This window comes from Phlebotomus papatasi, chromosome 2 (assembly GCF_024763615.1).
Source record: "Phlebotomus papatasi isolate M1 chromosome 2, Ppap_2.1, whole genome shotgun sequence".
NCBI classification, from domain to species: domain Eukaryota; kingdom Metazoa; phylum Arthropoda; class Insecta; order Diptera; family Psychodidae; genus Phlebotomus; species Phlebotomus papatasi.
This window is the reverse complement of record NC_077223.1, coordinates 29482993-29509146: the sequence shown is the minus strand read 5'-3', so window position 1 is coordinate 29509146 and position 26154 is coordinate 29482993. Positions and strand designations below refer to the sequence as shown.

The window sequence follows — 26154 nt, the reverse complement described above, 5'->3', positions numbered from 1 at the left end:
AACCGTTTATTAATCGTTCTTGGACACTTTCCTTGCCGCTGGGAGTTTCTCAACTAATGTTCCACGAAAAAAAGATGCACCAAAAGAAATTTCTTTGCCCCCATAATTTCACTAATAATGTGAGGAAATTAAAGGTGACAGTCACTGTCATCGCTTCAATCTGCAGTTTAATTGGAAATTAAAATTCAAGTGAAAAAAATGTATACAATTAACTCACATAGAGGACAGAGGGGATATTTACGATATACATAATTTAATGATGTCTGAACTATGGACATTGTACATGCTAGTAGCAATAAATTTAAGCAAATGTCCACACCAACTACAAAAAAGTTCATTTTTTCTGGCGATCAACTCGAATTTTAGCTATTTTGAGATCTTGATACGCTTGAAAATAGATTTTACTAACTTAATGAATTTATAAAACATTAAAACACTTTGATCGAAATATTTTTAAAAATTTTATACTTGCTTATACCAACAAGTATACAAGCAAGCAAACACAAAATAGTCTTAGGGGAGGGGAGGGCGTTAACTTTTACGCAGAATTGATGCTAATCATATTGGATGGATATTAATCATATTGAAGCTTACTATGTCCCCTAATGACCATGTCATATATAAGATTAATACTTTCTCAAGTATCTCTCGCATTTCGCTCGAAAACTGTCCGAATCACAGTTGACATGCATGAAAAATTGCTCGAATTTCCTGTAATACGATTCAGTAAACAATGAATACGAACAATAATATCTTACTCATCGTATTATTCCATAGTGTGTACTCTTTCTTACACACGTGATTTTCCATCTGAAATTTTCCATACTATACACCTCTCTTTCAATCTTTTCTTACTCTTAGTATTAATCTTATATGTGCCACCACGGTCATGATCATGCCACATATAAGATTAATATTAAGATTAATACCTTCTGAATTGCTAGAATGGCAAAAAAAGATAGAGAAATTGTTTTATCTTGCCTCTCTATCGCATTTCCCCTCTGCATACAAAGTTGGCAGCCATACAATCGCCCGAAAACCGACCGAAACTTAGAAGCTCAATTTAGGTTCTCCAGGCCAAATGTTCTTATGATAGGCGAATCCCACTTTAATCGTGGAATAGTGATACCATCCACAGAAGCAAGAACCATGGGCATGGTTTATAAGGGTTGATAAGGCTGTTGTATGCTCAGGAGTTTTCCCATTCAGCAGGCAGAGTTTCATCATGAACTGTGTGTTGTACCGCAGACAAAAATTACTCCTGGTCCATTGATGGGCAGATATTAGCTTCTCTCCTGCTCTATCTCAATACCACAAGCATTTAAGTAAACCTCCCGAAGTATAGGCTTAAATGTAAAATGGGTATTTGGGGCTATGAGAGACCCGACAGCGCATTGTGGTACCTGGTAGTAGAAGTGGGTGTCTGTCGTGAATAACTCACTAATTGTAAACATTCGCAATTCAAATTTGTCTAATTCTAGCCCTGGCTAAATCTGCCCTGGTTTACCCAACTGTGTGAATATAAGATCAATCAGAATTGATTAATTAAATTATAGCATTACAATAGCAGTTGAAAAAAAGTCTTTCAAATAGCCCTGATCTCCCCTACAACGAGCATCTGAAGCAAGTGGCAAATTTAGTCTATACGAATGTCCTGTCTTTGTTCCTGAATAATTTTTGTTGTTCTAAAGGTGTATTAGAAAGTGTGAATGATAAATCAGTGGAACTTTTACAAGCTTTTCAAATCCAATTTGTCTGTCGTTGCAACAAAAGAGAGTTTATCCACCTCTTTTTCATTCAAATAATCCATTTACAATTACTGGAAGCCCCACAAAATGCCGGAGACACCCCTTTATTCTGGTTGAAAAAAAAGTAAAGAAAATGGGTCTTAAAATACATTTACAAATCCAGAATGGAAATTGAGCAATTTCCTGTGCACTTTCGCGCCCTTTTCCCCAGCAAATTGTGACGAGATATAAGGAAAGACTGGCTATAGCACGTGGATTGAAATAAAGAAGTTGCGTTGAAGATACTCGTTAACAGTGAAGGACATCAGCAAATTTATCGCCACCTGAAGATTATATCATGTAATATTTGCTTGACCTCAACGAGCAACTGCGAATAATTCACGTGAATTAATAAATTGAAAGCGATTATTATGTCTTTTGCGCTGTGTATTTGTGATGAACAGCCAGAATCCGAAGATCGACACGCGTCTTTTCCCACCTTTTCATCGTCCGAACAGGTGAATTTGGACCCATGTAGACGTCAACCCGTGTGCAATTCCAACTGACGGCTACAGTGCAAATAAATAGTCGTTAATTAACTGCCATATCCAAAGAGGTGTTTCCCTTGTGCAGAAATAGACTAAAGACTAAAGGAAGACTAGTGGAAGAGGGAAATGATGAAATTGGGATTTGGCAATGAAAATAAAACATACACTTAAGATGTGATTAAGTGAGATTTATTCTTGCCCTTTCTTTATCTTCCCTTCTTTGGCCACTTCAGGAAAGCTTCTGGAAGGCATCCTTCAGCATTTGGTTGCACAATGCCGCATACGGATTCATCTCAATGAGTTGAGCGCGAGCAAATTTGCTTCCGAGATTTGTAGCGGTTTTGAAGTCATCTCGAGCGGCATCGTCATCACCCATCTTTCGGCGCAGGAGACCACGCTGGCACAGGGCACGACAGCCCGTACGACCTGTGCCACCGGATAACTGCAGGGCCATCTCGAGGTCAGCCAGAGCCGCTGGAATATTTTCAGAATTAATTATTAAATCCGTAGATATAGAGGAGCTCAAGGCGATTTTACGGATAATTAAAAAAATTGGCGTAACTGTTTCATATTTCAAAATTTTGCAAACATTTAGAAAATTCATTGAAATAATTTATTTAAGAGCTACAATTTAAATACCTGAGATGGTAAAGAATCTCAGCTAAAAATATAATTTTACAGTGAATATTATTATATGATTTTAAATTAAAAGTTTCGTTTTACGTATAAAAACCAGTAATAAGCCCAGATAAGCTTGTAGCTCAGATTCTTTATTGGCAACATCGGAATGCTTGTAATTCGGTGTGCTTGCAACGAAAAGCGATTTTTACCGCCCCAGAATATTCGTGATCTATGAGTATGATGAGTATCATAGCGTTTGGATCCAAAATTTATCTGATGAGGTTGGATTTTACCTCGGACCATGAAAGCTGAGATTGTAAAGAATTTCATATAAAATATGAGATTTTTTAGGTTATAGTCTATAGGGGAGACTGGGGCAAAACTTGTCAAAACGCATATTTAATTCTTTCACGAGCTCTGAGAGAACTTAAACGTTTTATAATGAGCCTATTCTTATAGGAAATTTACTGCTCTACAACATTGCAGAAGACTATTTTCCTCTATCTCAAAAGAAATGTGATTTTCAAATCATTTTCTTTTTTTTTGGTTTCCTATCACCGAAAGACAGAATAAATTTTTTTCTCCAAAAGAAAGTTTTATTAAAAAGTTTAGCAAGATACATGCAGTAATTATCTTAGATTTGCACAAGGGTCTGACATTAGCTCTGAAAAATGCAAACATTTTTAGAGTAAATTCTTTCTGCTTTCGTACGTTTGGCGAAATATATCTCCAAAATTATAGAATTCTTGGCTTAGGATCATTTCATATAGGGTGGTGTCACCACTTCTCGCCAGTGACTCATTTAAATCGAAGAAAAATCATATTATATGAGTAATAAAAAGGATATCAGGAAGAAAAATCAACCCTGAATATATTTTTTAATAATATTATACAAAATAATTGAGTTTGGGTTTTTTCAAGTAGGTGGCGAGAAGTGGTTATTTTTGATTTTTTAATAAAAATATTGTTTTTTTTAAGTATTCCACCGTTAAATTGAGGGACTATTAGTTTGATACATCTATAGACAACATATCTAAGTAACTTTGTGTCAAATTTAAGTTACTTTATAATAAGGGTTTAAAAATTATAATTAAATTAATTTCAGTTTTTCCTAAAAGTGGTGATAAGTGGTTACTGCACCCTAGTTTATTTAAATCTGTTGACAATATGTAATCAAATTTCTATAAAAAATGTTTATGGAATTATTGCTTCCCCCGGTTCAAATATGAGTTTAATTCATCAGGTTAATAGGAAATATTTGGGTTTTGAATGTCAGACGAATAAATGTACTCTGAGAAATATTGCCCATCGAGAAGTTTGTTTTTTTTTTTTTCAAAAAAACTGTCTTCAAAAATCAGATTTAACTGAGGGATTTTTAATTTTCAAAAATGAACTTAAATAAAAATAAAAATTCATTGTGTTAAAAAATAGAGAAAATATGGTGTTTTTCTGTATCCTTGACCCGCGTAACCCCTTAAATCATTCATTTCTTGAAAAAAATAGGTCAAATTCATTAATGGCCTCTATACATTGGGAGCAATTTTTGTCAAAAATTGCTTTTTTGAAGGAAATTCCCTGCAGCAGGGGGAAACGTCAAATTTATGTCAAAAACCCAATTTTTGACGAAAATTGCTCCCAATGTGTAGACGCCTTAAAGAAAAATTGGAAAAATATGAAGTGTTCGAGGACAGGGTGCGTGCGAAACGTGAAAGCTTTGCCGTACTATCAACATTGAAATTTTCAAAAGACTTTCGAATAAGAATACTTGTTTAAAATTCTACTATTAAAGACTTTCTTTAAAGTATTGCAAATTTTAACTTTTTTAAACTCTGTCTTCCAATAAGGAATATTTTATAAGAAATGTTTCTAGGGGGAAGTGGGGCGCCTTTGAATTGGGGCAGCTTTAAAATTGAATTTTTTTCTCTTATTTTTAAATGAATATGAACTTTATCAAGATATAATTTCGCTCCACAAATGAATTCTGAAGCTATATTGGATTATGATACGGCGCATTTCTATTTAAAAATAGGAGGAAAAAGCCCACTTTCTAAGCTGTCCCAATTCAAAGCTGCCCCACGTCCCCCTAATTGTTGTAATATGTTTAGCTAAGATTCTTTATAATCATTTTTGAGAGTATTCCGAAAATATGCCTTTGAAATTGGCATTTTTCACCTACTTTTAAATAAAATTTAGCCTTATTGTGATATAATTTAGCTGCATAAACAGGTTGAGAAGCTAAACATTATGATATGGCTCACTTCCACTTAAACATAGAAGAAAAATCCCAATTTCAAAGGTGCCCCACTTTCAAAAGTGCCCCACTTCCCCCTACACGGGGGAAAGTGCTTTAACGTATTGCAAAAGATTGTGAATGGATCTTTTGAATATCTGAGACACACCTTGGTCATTGTCGAGAAGTCGATAAGCTTGTGCACGGTTATTCCAAGGCGCAGGTCTCATTGGCGCCACCTCTATGGCACTAGTGAAAAGTTCCACCTGTATTATGTATAAAAGAAATTTAAGCACATTGCAAGACAAAGGTAAAATAATTTTGCAATATTATAACTTACAGCTTTTGTAAAGTCACCAACTTCTGCCACTTTTATCGCTTCCACTTCCCTTCGAATTGATTCTTTAACTTGTGCTGTTGGCTCTTCATATGGATCTTGAACTTCTTCTGGAAGACCTTCATCGAAATTCCAATTAACACCTTCTTCAGCACCACCACCAATTTGGAAAGGATTGAAGATGGATTCAAGCACTGCTCGATCCTTATCACTAAGCAATTCACTGAGAACTTGAGGCATGTTCACTGGACCAACAAAATTTTACGTTTAACTTGAGCGGAGATATTCGTGATACTGAAAGTGAATCCGCAGTTAGAAGCCTCATTTAAATACTGGATACTTGTTTGTCGTCAAGAAAAGAATATTTAATAAACAGTGATCAGGAGACAAACAACAACAAGTGGAACTTGATTTCACGAAAGAACTTCGTGCAACAATTATGGCTTGATGTTAGGGAAAATTTTTGGATGCGATTCAAGTGTTAAATGGGAGAAGTTGATAAATTGAGGAAAATCATCTCAGTTTTATGACTTGTTCTCGTCACATTTGAGAGATTTTGTTGGCTTATGTGAGAAATTACTGGCGGAGAATTATTAATTTTTCAAAGCTTTAAATTGAATGTAATAACAAGATGCATTACAATTGTATAATTGTAAGAGACTAAATAATTAATTTTAGATCATGAATTCTTTAGTTTAGGAGCTAAGTCCGACAGTTATTAGATTTTCTAGTTTTAAAATATGGTTATAGGGGGAAGTGGGGCACCTTTGAAATTGGGATTTCTCACTTATTTTTAAATAAAATTAAAACTAATAGGGATAGGGTAAGTGTGCCAAATTCCTGCCAGCTTGCAATTTCGGCCATATTTTTTGTTCCTAGAATTTCCATGAATTTTTAGTTTTTGGATACTCTTGAGATTGTACAATGCAAAAAAATAACAAAAATGTAGCTTCTACGAGCAAGATGATCTGAAAAAGATATTTAAAGAATTCTGGGAGGGCAGGGAACTATGAGAATGAAGGTTGCCGAAATAGGCCACCAATGCTATATCTACATTTTTATTCATTTTAAAATGTATTAAGAATGATTGTAGAGAAAATAAAGATGATAAATTGTCTGCAAGGCTCCAAGCAACATTCCTTATAAGAGTAACAAAAATATTCAATTTTTATTAAAAATATTACATTTCAAACTTGAGACTTTGTCGCTTGCATGCAACTATGTCGAAATTTGGCACACTTACCCTATATTTTAGATTCTTAATCTGTTTGTGCAGCTAAAATATATTACGACAAGGCTCAATTTTATTTCAAAATAGGTGAAAAATCCCAATTTCAAAGGTGCCTCATTTTCAAAGGTGCCCCACTTCCCCTAATGCAATCCCTGAGCAAACCACTCTCAATTTCATTCAAAAGAACGGACTCTAAAGAACGTACCCTTGGAAATAGACCACGTCCACATTGCATTAAAATTTTAATGCGCAAGTATATTACCAGGGAAAGATAAGTACTCATAGAACTAGTTTATTATTACAAATCTATCAGAAATAAAATTCATTAGGGGGAAGTGGGGCACCTTTGAAATTGGGATTTTTCACTTATTTTGAAATAAAATTGAGCCTTATCGTGATATAATTTAGCTGCACAAACAGATTAAGAATCTAAAATATATCTCGATTAGTTTTAATTTTATTTAAAAAGAGATGAAAAATCCCAATTTCAAAGGTGCCCCACTTCCCCCTAGTGCTACATTGAGTGGTTACCTGCATGGAATTCCATTGATTTATTTAGGAAAATTGAATATCATTTCCTTTAATGATTACTCTCTATCAAAGGAATATTTTGAGAAGCTGGAATATTTCAATAATTCGAGCACATTCACATAATGGTTTTCAATGAAGAAAATTTTATGGGACGTAAATTATCAAGCCAGTATAAAGTTCATTTCAATTAAAATATTGCTCTCGAATTAAAAATCTTCAGGTTTTTAATTTTTTCAAATATTATGAGCTTTTAAGAATGTGAATCGTCATACCAACCTAAAATTCCATAACAATTTCATATAGGGTGGAATAACCGGCTATCGCCATGTTTAGGAAAAAATTTAATTCATTTAATCATAACTTTTGAATCCTTGTTACAAGATAAGTCAAATTTGACACAAAGTTACTTAGATGTATTGGCTCTAGATACGTGAAAACAATAATCCTAGAACATAACGCTGGACTACTTAAAATACTGATTTTTATTAATAATGCAAAAATAACCATTTCGTCGCCACTTTTTACCACTTTTCGCCAGTTTTGTAAAATTTGTAACCACTTCTCGCCACCCACTTGAAAAGAACCACACTCGGTTATTTTAGGCAATGCTATGAAAAGAATACATTCACCATTTCTCTTTCCTTGTGATCATTTTATTATTACTCTCTTTAATTGATTTTTCTTCACTTTTATTTGAGAAATCAAATTATGGGGCTTTTGCAGAAAGTAAACAATGCAGATTTGACAACTGAGAATGTACGAAATGAAGTTAGCGTCGCCTATTGAAAAGATATGGCGACAGATGGTAAAATCAATTCCAGAATATTACCACTTCTCGCCATGCCTCATTTTTATACAAAAATAATATAAAATGAAATATTAATTGACTAAATACAAATTTTATGTATTCCACAAGTGCAATTAAAATATTCAATAGACAAATTATTTACCCAAATAGGTATTTATGGCCTGATGAAAATTTGACGACACTTAGTACATTTGGTAAGAGATGTTGGATTCGATGCACTTGCTTAAAATATTGCTCTAAAAAGTGATCAAAATCGTGAATCCAAAACGAATAATTATTATTTTTCGATTTTATGCGTAGAAGCAGAAACAATACAAAAAAATTGCGACTCATTTATTTCATAAATTGCGAAAAATAGCGATTTCAATGTAAGTGGCGAGAAATGGGGCACTGGCGAGAACTGGTGATTCCACCCTAATTTACTTAAATATCTTTTGTGTTGAGGATTTAAATTTAATTTGAAAATGGAACATCTCTTAAGAAAATCTTCTAAAATGCAAATTTAAAATAAAATTCTTTAACCCTAAAATTTAATTGAGTAGTCACTGTTATAGCAAAATGAACCATCTGATAAATTGTGTTTAATACTGGTGTACTTTCCTAAAATCACATTCAACATATCAGGTTTTAAATGAGATTCAGTCGATAACTTACTTGACATCATTGGGGGCTCGTCAAATATCCCCTTCCAGATCTAAATGATGTCAGTCAAGGTGATGAAATTCTTCCTATTGAATAAGTCTGCTATCAATTGGAGACAAAACGTGGATTTAATACGAAAAACAAAGACAATTTTGAATGTATTTTTATAAACAGTTTTATTATCTAATAATAATCTTGTGAATTTTCATCACTGATAAACAAGTTCTCTTTTAATTTCTTCTCCATTTAAATATCAATATAGATAATAAGATGAAACTTAACATGTTTCAAACACTGTGACTCTCTTTTTATTTGATGTTACCTTTCTTGCTTCAATCAATGCAAAAATTTATTGAAGAGTTATAATTTTACTCTAAATGGTTCTTTTCCTTTAAGAAAAAAAAATAAATTTAATGTTGGATTTTGCAATAGAAAGACAGTGACTAATAATTTGTAATGGATTTTTAAAATGAATTGAGAATTTATTGAAAGAAAATCTTGTAATATTTCTCTATTTTTTTTGCAATTTCTTTTTACTTTGTGTTTTCACAAGCATTGTTGCTTTTAAAATTTGTTCACTTGGTTTTCATTTTCCACTTTTTTTTATATAATTCATACCATCTCAATTATCTATACACAATATGTACAAAATTGCTTCAATAATAAGTTCAATAGTCAATGTTAGTTAATTATTACTGGAATATCTTGGTAACTTTTTAATTAGTTTTATTTTAAAATAAAATATTTCAAATGTCTGGATAAAAGTCTCCTGATGCTGATTGATTTTTTTTCACTCTATTTACTTTCTTATTTAACTTTGTTCATCGTCAAATTTACATAAGATTCTTGTGAAATTCACTTCTCAATTCTATTTTCTTTTTTTTTTTATAAACACTCTTTCCGCAAAGAAAGAGTGTACCCTAAAAATATATCCTTATAAAAAATAAATTAGAAAAGTCTATTAATATTCCCTCTATTTTTTTCATCATTTTTTTTTTAATTTTTTAAGCAATATTTCCATGATATTTCTTAAAATCTCGATTTAAAGAAAAATAAAACAATGTGATTCTAAGAATGATTTCTAGGTTTACAAATTAAAAGTGAAGATCGGTGGTGTTAATGTATAATTTTTTTGTGATACATTTTAGAATAGAATGTGTTCTTTTTTTTTGATTATTTTGTAAAGATTTTGTTTTTGGTATTTTCCTATTTAAAAATTGAGATCCATTTGAGTAGTTTTTTTTGGCAATAACACAATTTGAAGAAAAAAAAATAAAAGGAATTTGATATATAAAGTTTAATATTTCAAAAATTGCTCTTATTTTTTTTGTTTTAAATGACATGAGAAGCATTTCAGGCAGAAAGGAGAAATAACGAATAAATGCATTTCTATTTCTATGTTTTTTTCTTTACTTAATTCCTTCATATTTATCTTCTTTTTTAATGTATTATAAAAAAATCTACTTAATTACAGCGTTTTTTTCTTTTACATTTCTTTCATGTTAATTCTTGTTTTAATATCGACAATTACTGGTACATAAATAAGTTTTCAACTTTATCAATTTTCTCTTTTACTATTTTTTTGTTTTTTTTTTTGTTTTTTTTATTCACTGTTTCTTTTAATATTTTTACACATTAGCAGACTATAGCAAAAATTGCATTATGCTTAAAATATTCAAATTGATGCTAGTTTTATGTGAATTTGTTTTTTTTTACCCAATTTTTGTAACGATTTTAATTTTAAATATACTTTTTTTTTTCAATAAAACGAGCATTTAAAAGGCATTTTTCACATTTATAATCGTTTCTCAATTAGTTATTCACTTGTTATCATTTCTTTACATTTAATAATATTTAGTGTTTCATCTTCTGTCTCTGCTGGATTTTTTTTATTTAATCTTCCTTCACATTACCTTTAGTATACAATGAGCTGCAGATTAATGCTAATGAAAATAAGTCATCATTTTGTAATTTTTTTTTACGTTTTGCTGTGTTTTTTTTTGTTTTTATACAAGAAGAATGAATGAATTACGTGAGGCATTAATACTTTCATAATCTTCACCTTTTCTCTTTTGTTTCTCTTTCTTCTCTGAATAAATTTTCATTTTAAATTTATACTATGTGATAAAAGTGAGTCAGTTTATTAGTTAATGAAATGATGTTATTTAATTCGATTTAGCAAGCTCCCATTTATACATTGATTATTTAAAATTCTTTTCTTTTTCTTTTGTTTTTGCCTTATGTTATTTTTTTTAGATGTTTTTTTTTTGTCTTACCAAAGTTTTCATATCAGTGTCTTTTTCTTGAATATTTTAAGTTCAAAGGATATTTTTTTTTGGAATGGTATTGTTGGTTTTTTGTTTTGGCTTGTTTGCTCACAAAGAATGGAAGGATACTCATTAAGTTCTTTTTGACATTCAAAACATACCTAATTTATTCCTTGATTGCTCTTGGACATTTTGGTGCTAGACAAGGTGAACTTATCACAAAGATGGTTTGAAATCATATTCACATATTTACTTTGGTTTTCATTTTCTTTCTTAATCCACAGAAAATAAATAGTTATTTCTTTCTAATTCCATCTTTAGCACTAAGAACGATGAACGTCTTTTCTCATTTTTTTTTCTTTAATTTTTTTGTATAATATTTAGGAAGAATTGTGATACTCTTGCAGTGGTTTGAAGGTACAAGGATTGAAGGCTTTTCATCTCTTACATAAATATATTTGTGTGGAAAGTTGAAAAATAACTGTGTGAATATGATTTTTCATTTATTTTTTGTTAAATTTCTTTGCATGTCCAAATTGCTTCTTGTTTCTCGTGTATAATAATTTGGCGATTGCTGGTGTAAATAATTTCTTCATTCGTATTTTTACGCTTATTTAAACGTTTTAATTTATGTTTTTGTTTTCTTTTTTTTTATTCTGTTTTTAATTTCGACCCTGTCGGCTAGAATATCTTAATTTAATATGGTTGTTCTTCTTTTTTTTGTTAAAATGAAGAACATTTACCGCGTCACAGTAAGAGAAAATAATTTATAAATAATTGGGATTCACGAAGAGACAGTACAGAAATTGAAAGAACAAGAATAAAGATTATCTACAGAGGAAAAAGCTTCTATACATGAATATCGAAAGCTTTAAACTGAAAGAACACGCTATTACAATCAGTAATCCCATTTGTAGAGCTTTTTGTTCACTTTCATTAGGAATAACAATAAAGTCTTCAAAGTAGATGGAACACTTTTATAATGTCGTAGCTATTTTTTTAATTCAATATTTCACAGAAAGATAGTCTCATCCTTTATGATATATTTTATCGACTTGTTTTCAGGTAAATCATTCTTGGATTTATTTGCGAAACCCTTAAAAATTAACCAATAAAGTCAAAAACGGATTTCGGTATAATTTATACTCTGCAATTTGACCTTCTTTTGTCGACGTTTCGATTCTGGCCAAGATCCTCTTCAGGATCCCATTTAGAATCCAGGATCGAAACTTTGACAAACTAATGCAAAATTGCAGAGCTTAAATTAAACCGAAATTCCGTTTTTGACTTTTTGATATAAAAGAAACGGTTAAAATCCATTAAGCCACGCCCTTTGAAGCTTTCAAAATACACTTAGTCCCGGCATTAAGTAATTCGGGATTATGCACCTGACGGAATTATGCACATACAATTATGCAATTTTGCCTAACATTGAGAGTCAATTTAGGAAATCATTTTTGAAATACGCCTGAATGTATGTATACTACGTATGTATATGTATACTACGTGTACACTGCTATTCCGGGACACTGCGATGAAGGGCATCCCAGCATGTTGCGGTGTTAGGTCTGTAGCCTTATTGCTACAATATTGGACCAAAACTTTGGTAAGTCCTTTAATGCACCTTTAAAAGGATTATAATGAGAATTCTATGTTGAAATTCCTGCATAAGCTATTAAGTCCCTAAAGAGTGCACCCATTTTACTGCTAGTGTAGTATCCGTAATGGAACCAAGAGCGCTATAAGCATATTATAAGAATTTTGATTCTATAATGGCTTACTTAGAGAATCCTACAAGAGTATATTAAGAAAAAAGGCTTCTTGGGCAGATACCTACCCAAGCAGCAATTTTTTCATAAAATAGTCTTGTAGAATTCCCTAAGAAAGGCACTATAGAACCAAAAATCTATTTATTTACGTATAACGCTCTTGCTTCCATCATTGAGATTACTATGAGTAAAGTGGCGCACTCTTAAGGATCTTAAGAGCTGCTATGGGAATTTCAACAGAAAATTTTCACTTTAAGTCTTTTAAAAGTGCACTAAAAGACTTGTCTAATACTTGGTTTTATAAGGCAGCTATTTTGCTTCTTGGGTAGCTCTATTACAGTCCATATTCAGTAAAGCTTACTCCACTATATTATGCCCTGTAGAATATCTTGAGATTTCATTCCATTATTGACTCAATCAGTTGACATTATCCAGCGTCACCACTTTCTTTTTTAAAACTTTACTGTTTTTTTTTTTTGATAATTTGGATCGGAAAGACAAAATGACTTCTACTGTTTACAAATTCTCGCCAGAAAACTTTAAGAGTTAACGTAACGTATACATTAAACTTTGTGTAATATCAACTCAACTAGTGTATATGAACCTCAGTTAATCACTGTGAAAATAACTTAAAGACATTTACGGAGTTTAAAGAGTAAAAATCTATTCACATTTAAAGTTTGGAAGTTCATTATGGATTTCACTTAACTTTCCTCCAAAGAGCTATAAACTCTATCCATGTAATAGCTTGAAAGTAATCTTTCCTTAACTCTCTATCAACTCTGAAGACCGGAAAATAAAACTGATATAGTCATTTAATTTGCATGACGAAGAAAATATGAGAATAATGAAATGATGGTGTACTTATCCTTTGGATAATATAAAACGAATCGTTCTGAAGCATTTTGCATGACAACGTTCGCCTAAAAAAAAAACGTTTTAGTTTTATTTATCTTTAAAAAAAACCTCTTCCACCAAGGTATTTTGGTACGGACTTGTCTTTCGATACAAAAATCCCTTACTGAACTTTACCCTGCTTGATTTTTAACTAACATCCGGTGTAAAAAATGACACTAAAAAAATTTTGTTTTTAAAAATATTTTCGAAAATCTTCATTTATTAGAAACATTGCGAAATTAAGATTGGTTAAAAAGTTTAAAGTTTTTTTTTTAAGGTAGGGGAAAATGATCTGCCTTTGAATGCGGCAGCCGTTGAATGTTCCAATTTTTCCCTTATTTCTCCAAGCTAAAATTCAATTTTGTAAATAATAGTTGATACTATTAACTATTTTCTATTAACTTCGATTAACAAAATGAAATTTTAGCTTTGGGAAATAAGAGAAAACTTGAAGCATTCAAAGGCTTACGAATTTAAAGGCAGGCCACCTTTCCCTATTTGGTTAGTGAATTTCCAGTAGGGGAAAGTGGCCTGCCTTTGAATGCTGCAGCCTTTGAATGCTTCAATTTTTCTCTTATTTCCTAAGGCTAAAATTGCATTTTGGTTATCGAAGTTAATAGAAAATAGTTAATAATATTAACTGTAGTTCACAAAATGGAATTTTCATTTTGAAAATTAAGAGAAAAATTGAAACATTCAAAGACTTTTCAGCATTCAAAAGCAGACCACTTTCCCCTAACTCAATTTATTCCATTAATTGTTTTTTTTTTAATTTCAAATAAAAAAATACCTCAAACATAAAGTAACTCGGTTTATTACATTACTTTATCAATTTATAATTTAAATTTGTGTTAATAAAACAACTTCGTGTTTTTGATTTTAGCCAAGACTCACTTGGGGGTTTATAACAGACTGATATAGAATTTTATCTAAGAAATATACCATTATGTACGATTTTCCAAGACACAGTAGAGTATAAATTATGGGGTGGTATATTTCAAAATACAGATTTCTGGACTGTAATGATTACCGACCTTACCAACCAAGAATAGAATACATAGTTCGGGATAATGATAAAATGAAATTGATTTTTTACTCCCTCTTCGATATTTTATCAAAAATAATACTCCCTCCGTTCCGAAATAAGTCGTACGTTTGGCGAAAAATTAGGGATTAAGGAATGGTTTCAGAGAATGTTTTTGTTATTTGCAAATATCTTGTGTATGAACTATCCTCCAGGTTCAGGGATAATATGGGGATCCTACTACGATGGTAAGTTGAGGAATCGATATGTTGAAGTTGTCCATTTTTGGCGTTTTTTTCAAAGAGCTCCGGTAGATAGTTAATTACTACAAGATGGACTGTGATTAACATTACGGGCTAGAATTTGTTCTAAATTTTTAGCATGCACAAGTAGAAATCAACAGTTATTACCGATATGACATTTTTTATATCTCAAATTTTGCAGAATGAGCAATAAAAAGAATTTTCCTTTTTTATGTTTTCGAATATCTGGATGCAAAATGGTGAGGGATAGGGACTTAGGATCTTCAGCGGACCCCCCATAAGTTGATCCTGGGACCATTTATATGTTTCTCTAAAACATATCCAGAAATGAAAAAAAAAATCGCACGAGGTGTTCTCGAGCAATCCCAAAAAAGATGATTTTGGAGGGGAAGGGGAGGCGTGGGCGCAAAATAATGGACATATTAATGGTCCCAGGGTCAACTTATGGGGGGGTCCCCCGAAGGTCTCAAGTCCCTATCTCTCACCATTCTGCACCTATTTTAGATTGAAAATAAAACGCAAAAAATAAGACATTTTTAAGATATTCGTTCCTCAACTTACCATGAATATTGGACCCCAATTTTAGTGCTGAACATTAGCAATAGTTCTTTACAAGAGATAATTGTTATACACAAAACATTTACCAACAAACTTTCCCTTAATCCCAATTTTTCCCAAACGTATGACTTATTTCGGAACAAGAATTTTTCCCAAACGTACGACTTATTTCGGAACGGAGGGAGTATTAGATTTCCCGGTTTTCTTGTTTAAGATAGTAAAATATAGGAATTAAGAGATCATTCATTGTCAGTATCTCTTCGTTCATTGTATACAAGATTTATTGGGACGTGGCCTATTTTTGAAAGTTTTCTTTGGCAATGTAGTTCATTTTTTTTTAAATAGTGAACACTTAAATCTTTCAATTCTCGTTGGACCTAATTCTTGAAAGATAAGTTACATATAAACTTATTTTTGGGTGAAGCCCAATAAGAAAAATTGCATAATACTTTTGCAAGATACAGAAATAAGAAAAAAAGTTACGGCAATTTTAAAGCGTTCCAACAAGATCACTGATTGAAAATGCAGTTTAATACCTACTTAAGTCAATGTAAATTACACATAAAAGCTCTACTTTAAATATTATTTACATTCTTTTTTCTGCACAGACGCATTCGGTTTTCTTTTAGGCTGATGTGTCTTTTGTGAAACTTTCATTCACTGATTTCATTTTGTTTTTACTGAGAAGCCCATTACATCATAACATTTTATTCACCTACAATTAAAAATGCTCTATAATCCGTTACTTTTTTTTGAATTCACGCTCATCACCAAACGTGTGTTGCACGTTTTATGTAGCTTTCAGGTGGAGATTCTCTAGTTTTTCTTTCGTGCATGTTGGTTGGTCTCTTTTTTTTCCTAGTATTGTGGAGATAAGGACAGTATAAGACAAGGTAAAAGGACAAAAAGAAGAATCTGAAGAAGAAAGGATAGTTGGTAAATTGGAGATTTATACAGATCCAAAAACCAAAAACTAAAAAGAGAGAGAGAGAGAAGTTATTTGGCGGTCTGGTACGCGGTAAGATCGATCCCTTCCTGCGGTGGTTCAGGATTTCGGGGATCACTAGCCGGCAGGGCAAGCAAATGTTAGGCCTCCAAGAATATCAGTGCTGTGGGTTTCGGTTCCATATTGGACTTTTTGGCCTCCACCACAAGAAAAGTTATGTCAGGCTTTTCTCTGCTCGCAAAGCACTCAGCTATGAGTCGTGCCACTTCCTGTTGAGACAAAATAATTGTAAGAGTTATCATTTTTACGCTTATTGAAATAACAATAAATTAACTTTCATTTTGATTGTTCTAATTGCACAGCAATTGACCATGATTTATATTGAAAGTATATAAAATTTGTGAATCAATTGACTACATTAATGTTTTATTTACACAATTTTGAAATCCCAATTATCGTAATTTAATAATTACATTATAATAAATATATATACCTTTTGTTATATATGCAATAACACATATTGTGCATTGATGATGAATATTTTTAAAATTTTACGAAAAATAAAATATTTTTTTATAAACTATCAGAACAAGAAAGAAAAAATTAAATTATATTATTGTTTATGATCAATAATATTTCAAAATAATATTTAATTAATTCATTTGATATCTAGATTTAGAGGTTTTCTACTTTGAAAAGTATTACCAGAAGTGCTAGAAATATTAAATGATTTTTGAAACACATTTAAAAGGTTGAAAGTATAAGGTGACATTTCATTGGGACTGTCTTAAAATATTGACTGAAATCTAAAATGAAAGACACAATGTACCTAAGCTTTTGACAGCTATCGCATCTGCTTCAGTGGTTTCTGGTATAAAGAGGGTGGTTCTTGGTTTACACAAAAAGTAGACGATCTTGACTAATATCCAAAGAAAAGGCTTACCGAGAATCACGGAAGAAAACACGATGTCCTAAAGAAATAAGACCTTACGTTTTCAACCATTTAAATCGGTTAAAAAATCAGTTAATATTTCTAGCACTTCTTGTACTATTTCCAAGACTATTTCTTCAGAGGAAGAAACACTGAGGATACCCGATAGGTGTCTAAAGCAGAGATGTGCAAGAACCGTTTGAAACCGAAAAAACGTCAAATAAAGCTTGTTAGTCAATGGTCAAAACGCTACCTGAGCAAACTTATTTTGACGTTTATTCGGTTTCAACGGTTCTTGCACACCTCTGGTCTAAAGCTCTGGTACATTGTGTACCGATTATCACCGGAAGGATATTCTGTCCTAAAGAAATAAGAGTATCCTCCACCGTCGACTTATTCTTCTCTACAGAAAGTTTAAGATGTTTTGTATACAAATTGTGAAAGTACCATAAATGGTGTGGAATATAAGCATTCTTCGGGTTAGAGCTTAAGAGAAAATAAGTTTTAGCCATTCAACAAACACGGCGACGAATCATAACGGAATTCGGAGTTTCGAGTTTCTAAGCGTCACGCAACGTATCTGATTTTCCGTCTATCTCGAGAGACATCGATTTCCGATCTTTCACGACCCACTATGGACATTCTCTTTAGAGTAATTTTGATTTATTTTCCAGCCCCATTGCTTTTAGAATCGGTTAGAGTTTGTTTGGCAATAGCTACAGGAACGTATCGGCATTCTTGCGTCTACGAGAAGTCCTTAGTGAATACTAAATTGTGGACCACCCCAAAATCCATGTCTCCTGGGTAAGAAGCCCTTTAACGCTGTTTCACAGTATTCTGCTTACGAAAAAGATGACATCAGGTTTGGCGGGTTTGGCAAACATATAAAAGTAAATGCCTCTATCAAGATTACAATAGTCGGAATTGGAAAGTCGTGAGTCATTTCCCTTCTATAGAACGGTACCGCAACAGGGTGTTTATGTTGAAGGGGCGGCAGTCTTGGGAAAGCCACGAAGAGAGGAGCATCTTGCCCCATGTTCTGGGACTTGGGAAGTGGATAAGATTTCCCAGGGCCCAGAACAATCAACATAGCACAATGACAACGGCAATTCAGAATGGCTACATAGAAAAGGCCATACAAGCTATTGTAAAGAGGGAGCGACCTCGGGAAAGACCCAGGATAGGGTGGCTCAAATAAATTCATGATCTTTCCTTGAATGGTTTTGGGATCGATTCCGAACACCTTCTTGAAGTGACGGAGGATCGACAGGGGTGGGCTGCTAACCTGGGTGTCCTAAACCCGCAATCCCGATAGGAATAAGCGGGTGAAAATTAATGAAAATTAAGAGTTTTCTTATCCTCTAAAATAGTCCGAAAAAAATTCTTTTCGGACCACACTTGTGACCAACTTAAAGAGATTAAAAATACTAGCGCAAACAATGACAATACCGAAGTTACTTCTTGCATAAAAGATAAACAGAGAAACAAAGAAACAAAGATACGACAACGGTTGATGCAAGCGACAATTTAAATTAATATAACCATTTCCGACCAAATTATCTTCGTCGTGAATCAAAGAATTTTAAAGTGAATAATTTTTGATTTCTTTTTTAGTGATCGAACTCCACGGAGAGAGCAGTATATAATCCCTCGATTTTGAGTTATATATATATCGCTCCTTGGAAATTACAAAGGGCCAACTCACTTTTTGGCGATTTTGAGGTTTCAATGCACTCAGACAGAGAATTTAATAAAATTTCAAATGATATGAGTCAATAAATTTCGTTATTAGAAAAGTTTTTCAAAATTTTACTCTTTATAATTGCTTGCGCGGTTTTGTTTGAAGTCAAGGGGCACAAAATAAATTAATCGTTCAAATTTTTGTGAAACAAGGGACTAACTCAAGCAAGTTGATCCCTTGTCATTCTATTCTCATGAAAATTTGCGCATCATTTAGAATGACAAAGAGCTAACTCACTAAAAAATTTATTTTGAAATGTAAAAATATGTATGTTTCGATGTTTATAATAATGCTTATACAAATAGAAAAGAATTAAATTGTTTTTATTAACATACTTAATTGAGATAATTATTTATACAAAGTTGAAACTTTCATACTGTCTCCTGAAAAATGGCTCAGATTGAGTTGGCCCCTTGTAATTTCCAAGGAGCGATATATTTCGGGGTCGTATTTTGGTAGAATTTTGGAAATCTGAAGTTTTGAGTTTTTTGTCGTCACGCTGATTGTCCGTCTGTCCGTCCGGCTGTGGCCAGCTCTAGAGGCCAAACGGTTAGAGACAGTGACTTGGGACCTTCAGGAGACCCCCCCCCCCCCATAAGTCGACCCAAGGAGCGTTAACATGTCCCTAATTTTCCCCCCACCCCTCCTCTTTTCCCCCAAAACCATGTTTTTTTGGTATTACTCGAAAACGTGTCATGCGATTTTTTTCATTTTTGGATATGTTTTAGAGATTACCCAGGCGGATATTTCGTCCTTAGACAAAATACCGTTGAATCATTCCTATTAACGGTTTTCCAAGGTCGAGGGTTAAAAAGACACTAGAGAGCGCATTTTTCAACAAAATGGTATCGTGATTGCGGTCGTTGGAAAGGTCTTGGAATTTCCTATAAAACTGAATCGGTTCTGATCGGTTATGCACCGGTAATGAACCGATTCATAGCCAATAACTAATTTTTATCTGAAAATCAATTCTATTACTTTTAAAACTATTCTGGGGATCTTTTGAGTGATGAATCGATTCAAATCTAATCGATTGAAAACCGGTAAATGATGCGAAAGTACTTTTGAGGTATAGCATCTAAGTTACGAGTTCAAGCATTTCGCAAAGCATTGTAAGGCTTTGCCACCCCTTTTAGAATCATTTTCTTGTAATCTCGGCTTGTCAGAATATAAGAATGAAAAGCTGGAATATAAATCGAATAAGTTGATTTTCGGCAAAATTCGGGTTTTTCGCTTTTCGGATACTCCTTGATTTCCTCTACCTTCCTTGTGAATATTATACTGCAACGTTAAACCTAAAAAGCCTTGTAGGGGTAGTTGGACACCTTTGAATTGGGGCAACTTTGAAATTGGACTTTTTTCTTCTATTTTTAAATGAAACTGAACCTTATGAAGATATAATGCAGCTCAATAAACCAATTGTGAAAAAGAGACAAAATCCTAATTTTCAAGTATCTCGCAGTTCAAGAGTTCCCCAGTTTCCCCTAAGGCTCAGTTCTATTTAAAAATAGGAGAAAAAGTCCAATGCAATATCAAAGGTACTTCATTAAAAAAAAAACACTTTCCTCTGCGTCTCTAGCTCTCAATCTGAGACTATATCCTTTTTTTATAAAGCTGAAACGAACTTAGTAATGGAAAGAAAGGGATCATTAAAAAGATCAACCCTAAAAGGCAGCATTTGTGGATATCCAATAAAGTCGTTAATTGTTAACAATTGAAAAAAAGGAAGTATAAACGAACGAACGAATCGCATTACGATTAATAAGTTATAATAAATCTTACCTGATGATGCATTCCTTCGACTTTATGGCCATCAACTTCGAGAATAAGTTGACCCACCTCAAGTCCACCAGCCTCATATGCCGCCCCATGCTCATGGATATTGATGATCCGCGGAAGTGGGTGTTTCGTGTTGGCACCACCTTCAATTGCTATGCCCAGAATTGGCTTGGATTTCTTCACTGTTATGTGTAAATTGCCTCGCTGATCAGGTACAACACTGGCACAGAGATCCGGATTCTGTGGATCACCTGAGCCATTCTGTTCTAGAGACAGACGCTGCATGGATTGATGTCGGCGGACACCTTTGTCACCCATCAGTCCGCTGTCCTCCTTCATATCGAAACTCCGGGACAGCTTTGTGGCCAATTCCTGAAAGACACATCAAGAGGTGGATACGATAATTTCACTTCTTACAATGCACCGACACCTTTTCTCCACTTATTTTATTCTTTGTGTAAGCAAAGTTACTTCTAGAGACATTAACCACTTTCATCATCTTGTGCCATCAAACTGCAAAACTGAGAGATCATTTTCTAAAATAATTTGTATCACATTGTCATGACAGTTGTTTTTCTTCATATCTTTTTTTCAATTTTAAATTTCAATAAATGTGACAAGTTTTGTAATGCAATAAACGGCAAGACAAATCTACATAGGGGAGAGGAGTGCCATTTTCACTTCTTCAGCCACAGCAACAAAATCACCATGTGGTGCATAAAGGTGATTTAGAAGAAAGGAAAAATTAATCTCCATAGGATGCATTGAGTGCGTTCAAACCGGTTGAAGATACCAAGAGTGTGTATATGATTAGGTGAGTAGATTAGGAAAAAAAAGGGAGAAATTCATGTTCATTTGCAATCACGATTTAACATAGATTAGGCTTTTCTGTTTCTTTTGCCAACTTCAACAACAGATAATTTGTTTATAATCATCAATCACAGCTTGAATTACCATCGGACAATTTTTCTTGCATATACGTGTTTGTTTCTTTTCTAAATATATATTTGCTGTACAGTGAAAGTGATTTTTTTTTATTTAACTTAACTAAAGTGTGTGGTGCTGTTGAATAATCGACTTGTGACACTTTTCCTCTAAATCTCAAAAGATGTAGAAATTTTATGTACACTGTGTGGCAAAAGCTTTTGAACAGTTACAATTTTAGAATAAAAATATTCATTTTGAATGCTAAAGCTCTCTTCGCATTGTAAAAAATATATCAATAACAATAATACTGAAAATATTATTGACGTTTAATGGCCTCTACATAGGGAAATTTATGTCCATATTGAAGCAATTTCCCTATGCTTGTGTAGGAAAAACTCTTCAATATAAACATGAATTTTTCTAGTGTGTAGAGGCCGTAAGCCAATTATTATTGAAATGAAATATTGAAATAAAATATCAAACAATTTTATTTCACTATTATTCAATTTACAATTTCTATGGATTGAGAAAATTACTTTAAATTTTAACAAATTATTCGGCTCATATTTGCCGATGTGATGTTGGAAAATGTGTGAAAAGTATTTCTTAAAATACTTTCTCGTGTAAAGTGTACGACCTGTTCGACAGTTGCTAACACAGTCGCTTATGAACATTACTAATCTTCATTTCGTTATCCCTATGCTCAAATCCTTAAGCCTCAAATAGACTTATGCCGAAAATAAACACAGGCTGATCCTGGAGAATACTCAGATCGAAAAATTTGGCTGTAAAGGATCAGCCCAAACTATCATACACTGAGGATTTAGGATTAAAAATTAGAGTTTTTTGCGTAAATTTCTATTAAATGTGCACACTTTGATTACTGAAAGTCTTCTTAAGTGCAATATCAATAGATTTTTCGTACAGAAAGGAGCACTCTGACCTTTCCATTACTCCAAACTTAATGCATTTTAAGATTTTCCAACATTGCGTACCATTACTCTCCATGTTTTTTCACCCAATTGACATTTCGAAAAGCACCCAAAATCACCCAAAGTTAAGCGTTTTATTTTCAGCACTGGCGCTGATGTCGCCTAATCCCCGTAATTTCACTAGACCTCATGAATTTAGAAGATCAGCCTGATCCTGCAAATTATGGGCTGATCCGTCATTTTTCGGGCTGATCCCTAAGCCGATCCCTGTGTCTATTTTCGGCTTTAGATTGATCTTTGAGAATATTTAGCCTGTGAAATTTGATAATAAAGAATTAGCTCAAAATACCATACACTAAAAGTCTAGGATAAATTTTCCTTAACTGATCCTTTACGAAAAAAATTAATAGTCAATATTTGGAAAATATTTCTCAGCTACCTTTTACATTGTAGTCGTTCATATTATATTAATTGAGTTAAATTTCTTAAAATGTGTTGTCAGCTTAGGGCATTGGTATTTTTTTCTAGAAAATACAGCATTTCTAATAAGGTGCATTCCTTAAATATTTCAACTTTCCCCTACTTTATTTAAACTGACTGTGCTCTGTTGGTTAGTTTTCAGTACATTAGTTTGTAAAATAAATTGTATATGTGAAAAAAATAAAATACACATAGGAGGAAGAGCGGCACCTTTAAATTGAAGTATCTTTGAAAATGGATATTTTTTGTTATTTTTAGAAGAATTTAAAGCTTATAATAATGTAATATGGCTTCACAATGGGTTTGTAAAGTTAGATAATATCATGGTAAGGTTCTGTTTTTTTTTTTAAATAGTAGAAAAAAAAACAAAGTTTTAAAGCTGCTCCTATTCAAAGGTACCCCACTTCGCCCTATGGTCATATTATATCCCAAATTTCCCTATTTATGGACGTTTTTTATAAGAAGGAGCTTTTGATTGTTTTACCCGTTTTACCCCAATTAAATAACGCTAAGTCGGCGATGGCCGTAAGGTAAGATTGATTATACCTCAATATTTGGTGATGGTAATGATAATAATAGATACAATAGATACAATACAAATGCAGTGAAATAAAGTCCATGAATCAAAAAATATTGTTTCGAATAAGTCTACATTTTAAATGAGTAGGGGAGACTGGGGCAAAAAGTCACAAAACGGATATTTTATTTTTTTACAAAGTACTCGAACGCCCCAGAAATTTCTAATTAGTGCAGTTCTCTAGGAAATTTACCGCTCTACAACTTTGTGAATATAATTTTCCTCTATTTTGTAAGGAAATACGTTTATCGAGCCGTTTTCTAAAAGGTAATTTTGTGACCATTCTCAAAAATGCTGGCGCAAATAGTATCAGGCATAGGATATTATCTTATTTTGATTCGCTTTGTTACGGGCTTCCGTAAATTAAAAAAAATACCTAGATAACATATTTTCATAGAAAATTTATTCTTCTACACCTTTGTATAACACCATTTTTTCTAACTGAACGATAAAAACGATTTTCAAGCTATTTTAGAAAAAAACTAAAAAAAGACTGCAAATCGTTTGACCAATGCAAACAACAAGCGGCGACACATGATACATTTTGTTACTTTTTACCCCAAGTGGTCGTTTTTAATAAAAATATTTCTTGAGAAAAGAATCTTTGTAAAATTCTAAAATAGATAGCGGTTTCGTATTCAAAGAATCCAAGTCATTTAGGAAATAATCATCAGTGCATAAATTTTGAATATTAAGAATTGACATATTCTTCACGGAAAATATTTTAAAAATAGGGCTAAAAATTTTGATATTTTTTATTTTCTAAATTCCTTGTTCGAATTCGAAGAAACATACAACATCGAAGAAGGCTTATGGAAGCTATTTGTGGTAAAAATTTTAAGCCGCTATCTTATTTATCTTGGAAGATATTGAATTTTGAAATTTTCAATTTGTGACTTTTTGCCCCAGTTTCCCCTAATGAGTTTCGCACAGGAATTTAATATACGGACTTTAAATTAGAAGTCAAGCCCAATCACAAATATTTATTGTTTTTTTATGAACTCTATGCTCTCTATACACTACATAAATGTGTGCCCATATTTGACAGTTTTAATTTAATTTATTTTAAGTAAAATTGATGTGATACTTTCTTATTTTGAACCACTTTGAAGTTGTTCCTAGGCTAGTTATTATTCTATGAAACATACTGATTAAAATTAAAAAAAAAATTAATTTAATTTATTTATACCTGAAACGTTGAATACGTAGAGTAGTTTCGATGTAAATTCATGTGTAATAAGTTTATTCTCAAAGTTGTTCCTAGATTTTTGTCATCCATTGTATGTGCAATTTCGCTACGCACAAAAACAATACAGCGAATTGTAAGGCAGATAAAGAGAATTATCTAGTAATTACCTCCAATTCGCATAAAACAACAAAATAAACACTTCAGAGGGAGATTTTTCTGTTAATTTCTCTAATACGCTAATTAAATTGAGATTTAGTCAACTAATTTTTTTGCTATATGTATTCTCTCAGTTCGCTCACTAAAGTTTATTTATAGGCAGAATAAATATTGAAGACACTAAAAAAATGTTTTCACTACTATTAACACATCTAATTAGAAAACGCAAATGTAACTAAAGTTCAAGGAAATGGTGAAAAAGAAACAATATTTACAGTACAAGAGACGCTTAAAAGAAACTCTAAGAAATGATGCTAAATTTCAATTGCCTTTTTGACCAGTCATTATTTTTTAATATCTTTTATTGTATTATCTCATTTATGTGAAATGTGACATTCGCTACAAACGATGGATAGATAGGCATAAAATCATCAAGTCAATATTTATTTAATTAGAAAATTGGTCTTGAAAATATGGTGGGTGCCTCATGCTTTAAGTGCAATTATATTGAAAAAAATTGTTTTATTTTAATTTCTTTGTATATTTAGTTTGTAAATATCATGAGTTACAATCCAAAACTTTTGGATTTTCAATGTTCTCCACTATTTAGAATAGTGGAAATTTTGTTTGTAAAAAGAAAAATTAAAAGTGTCCATTTGTATCTGAAATTTTAGAAGAAAAAGGTAAATAAAGAAAATAAATCAAAGAACAATCAATTTTTATTGAGAAATATCCATAAACGAAATAATATTTAGAAAAAAAATGAAAATAAGAGATTACCTCCTTGTGTTTTTTGGAGTGTTCAACTGGATTTATTTGTTATCATTTTAGGAGAGTTGACTTAGTAATGTGAAGAAATGACAAGAAAACTGTCTATAATTCATGCAAATTTCACTAGATCAAAAAACTTTCAAGCCACATTTTGTCATTTGAAAAACGAACACAATATTGATCAGAAAATAAAATGTGAAGACAACTCATGTGTTGTTAAAAGAAGCATCCAAAATTGTTCTACGTGGCCAATATGTTTGAGAAGCAATGGA

The 26154-nt window shown here is 32.3% G+C and overlaps 2 protein-coding genes across 2 annotated transcripts in view; both read right to left on the bottom strand.

Moving 5' to 3' along the window:
• Positions 1-2442: 2442 nt before the first annotated feature.
• Positions 2443-5780, bottom strand: LOC129803407 (tetratricopeptide repeat protein 36). Its single transcript, XM_055849930.1, has 3 exons — positions 5467-5780; positions 5296-5392; positions 2443-2749 (listed from the first exon to the last, which is right to left on the bottom strand). The coding sequence occupies exons 1-3, from the start codon at positions 5701-5703 to the stop codon at positions 2505-2507; spliced, it is 579 nt and encodes a 192-aa protein (XP_055705905.1). The 5' UTR covers positions 5704-5780; the 3' UTR covers positions 2443-2504.
• Positions 5781-15692: 9912 nt separating this feature from the next.
• The window catches only part of LOC129803404 (whirlin), a 125962-nt gene continuing 115500 nt past the window's right edge, over positions 15693-26154 (bottom strand). Inside the window, exons 15-16 of the mRNA XM_055849929.1 lie at positions 20854-21222; positions 15693-16668 (exon numbers count right to left, since the gene is read on the bottom strand). Of these exons, the coding sequence (XP_055705904.1) occupies positions 16540-16668; positions 20854-21222 (498 nt within the window). The 3' untranslated portion in view covers positions 15693-16539. The remainder of the gene's footprint in view (positions 16669-20853; positions 21223-26154) is intronic.

Coding starts and splice junctions, on each gene's coding strand:
- LOC129803407 (XM_055849930.1), bottom strand. CDS start 5,703: ATGCCTCAAGTTCTCAGTGAATTGCTTAGTGATAAGGATCGAGCAGTG. Junction 5,393..5,466: donor TTGGTGACTTTACAAAAGCT/GTAAGTTATAAT, acceptor TACATAATACAG/GTGGAACTTTTCACTAGTGC. Junction 2,750..5,295: donor ACTTCTCGACAATGACCAAG/GTGTGTCTCAGA, acceptor AAAATATTCCAG/CGGCTCTGGCTGACCTCGAG.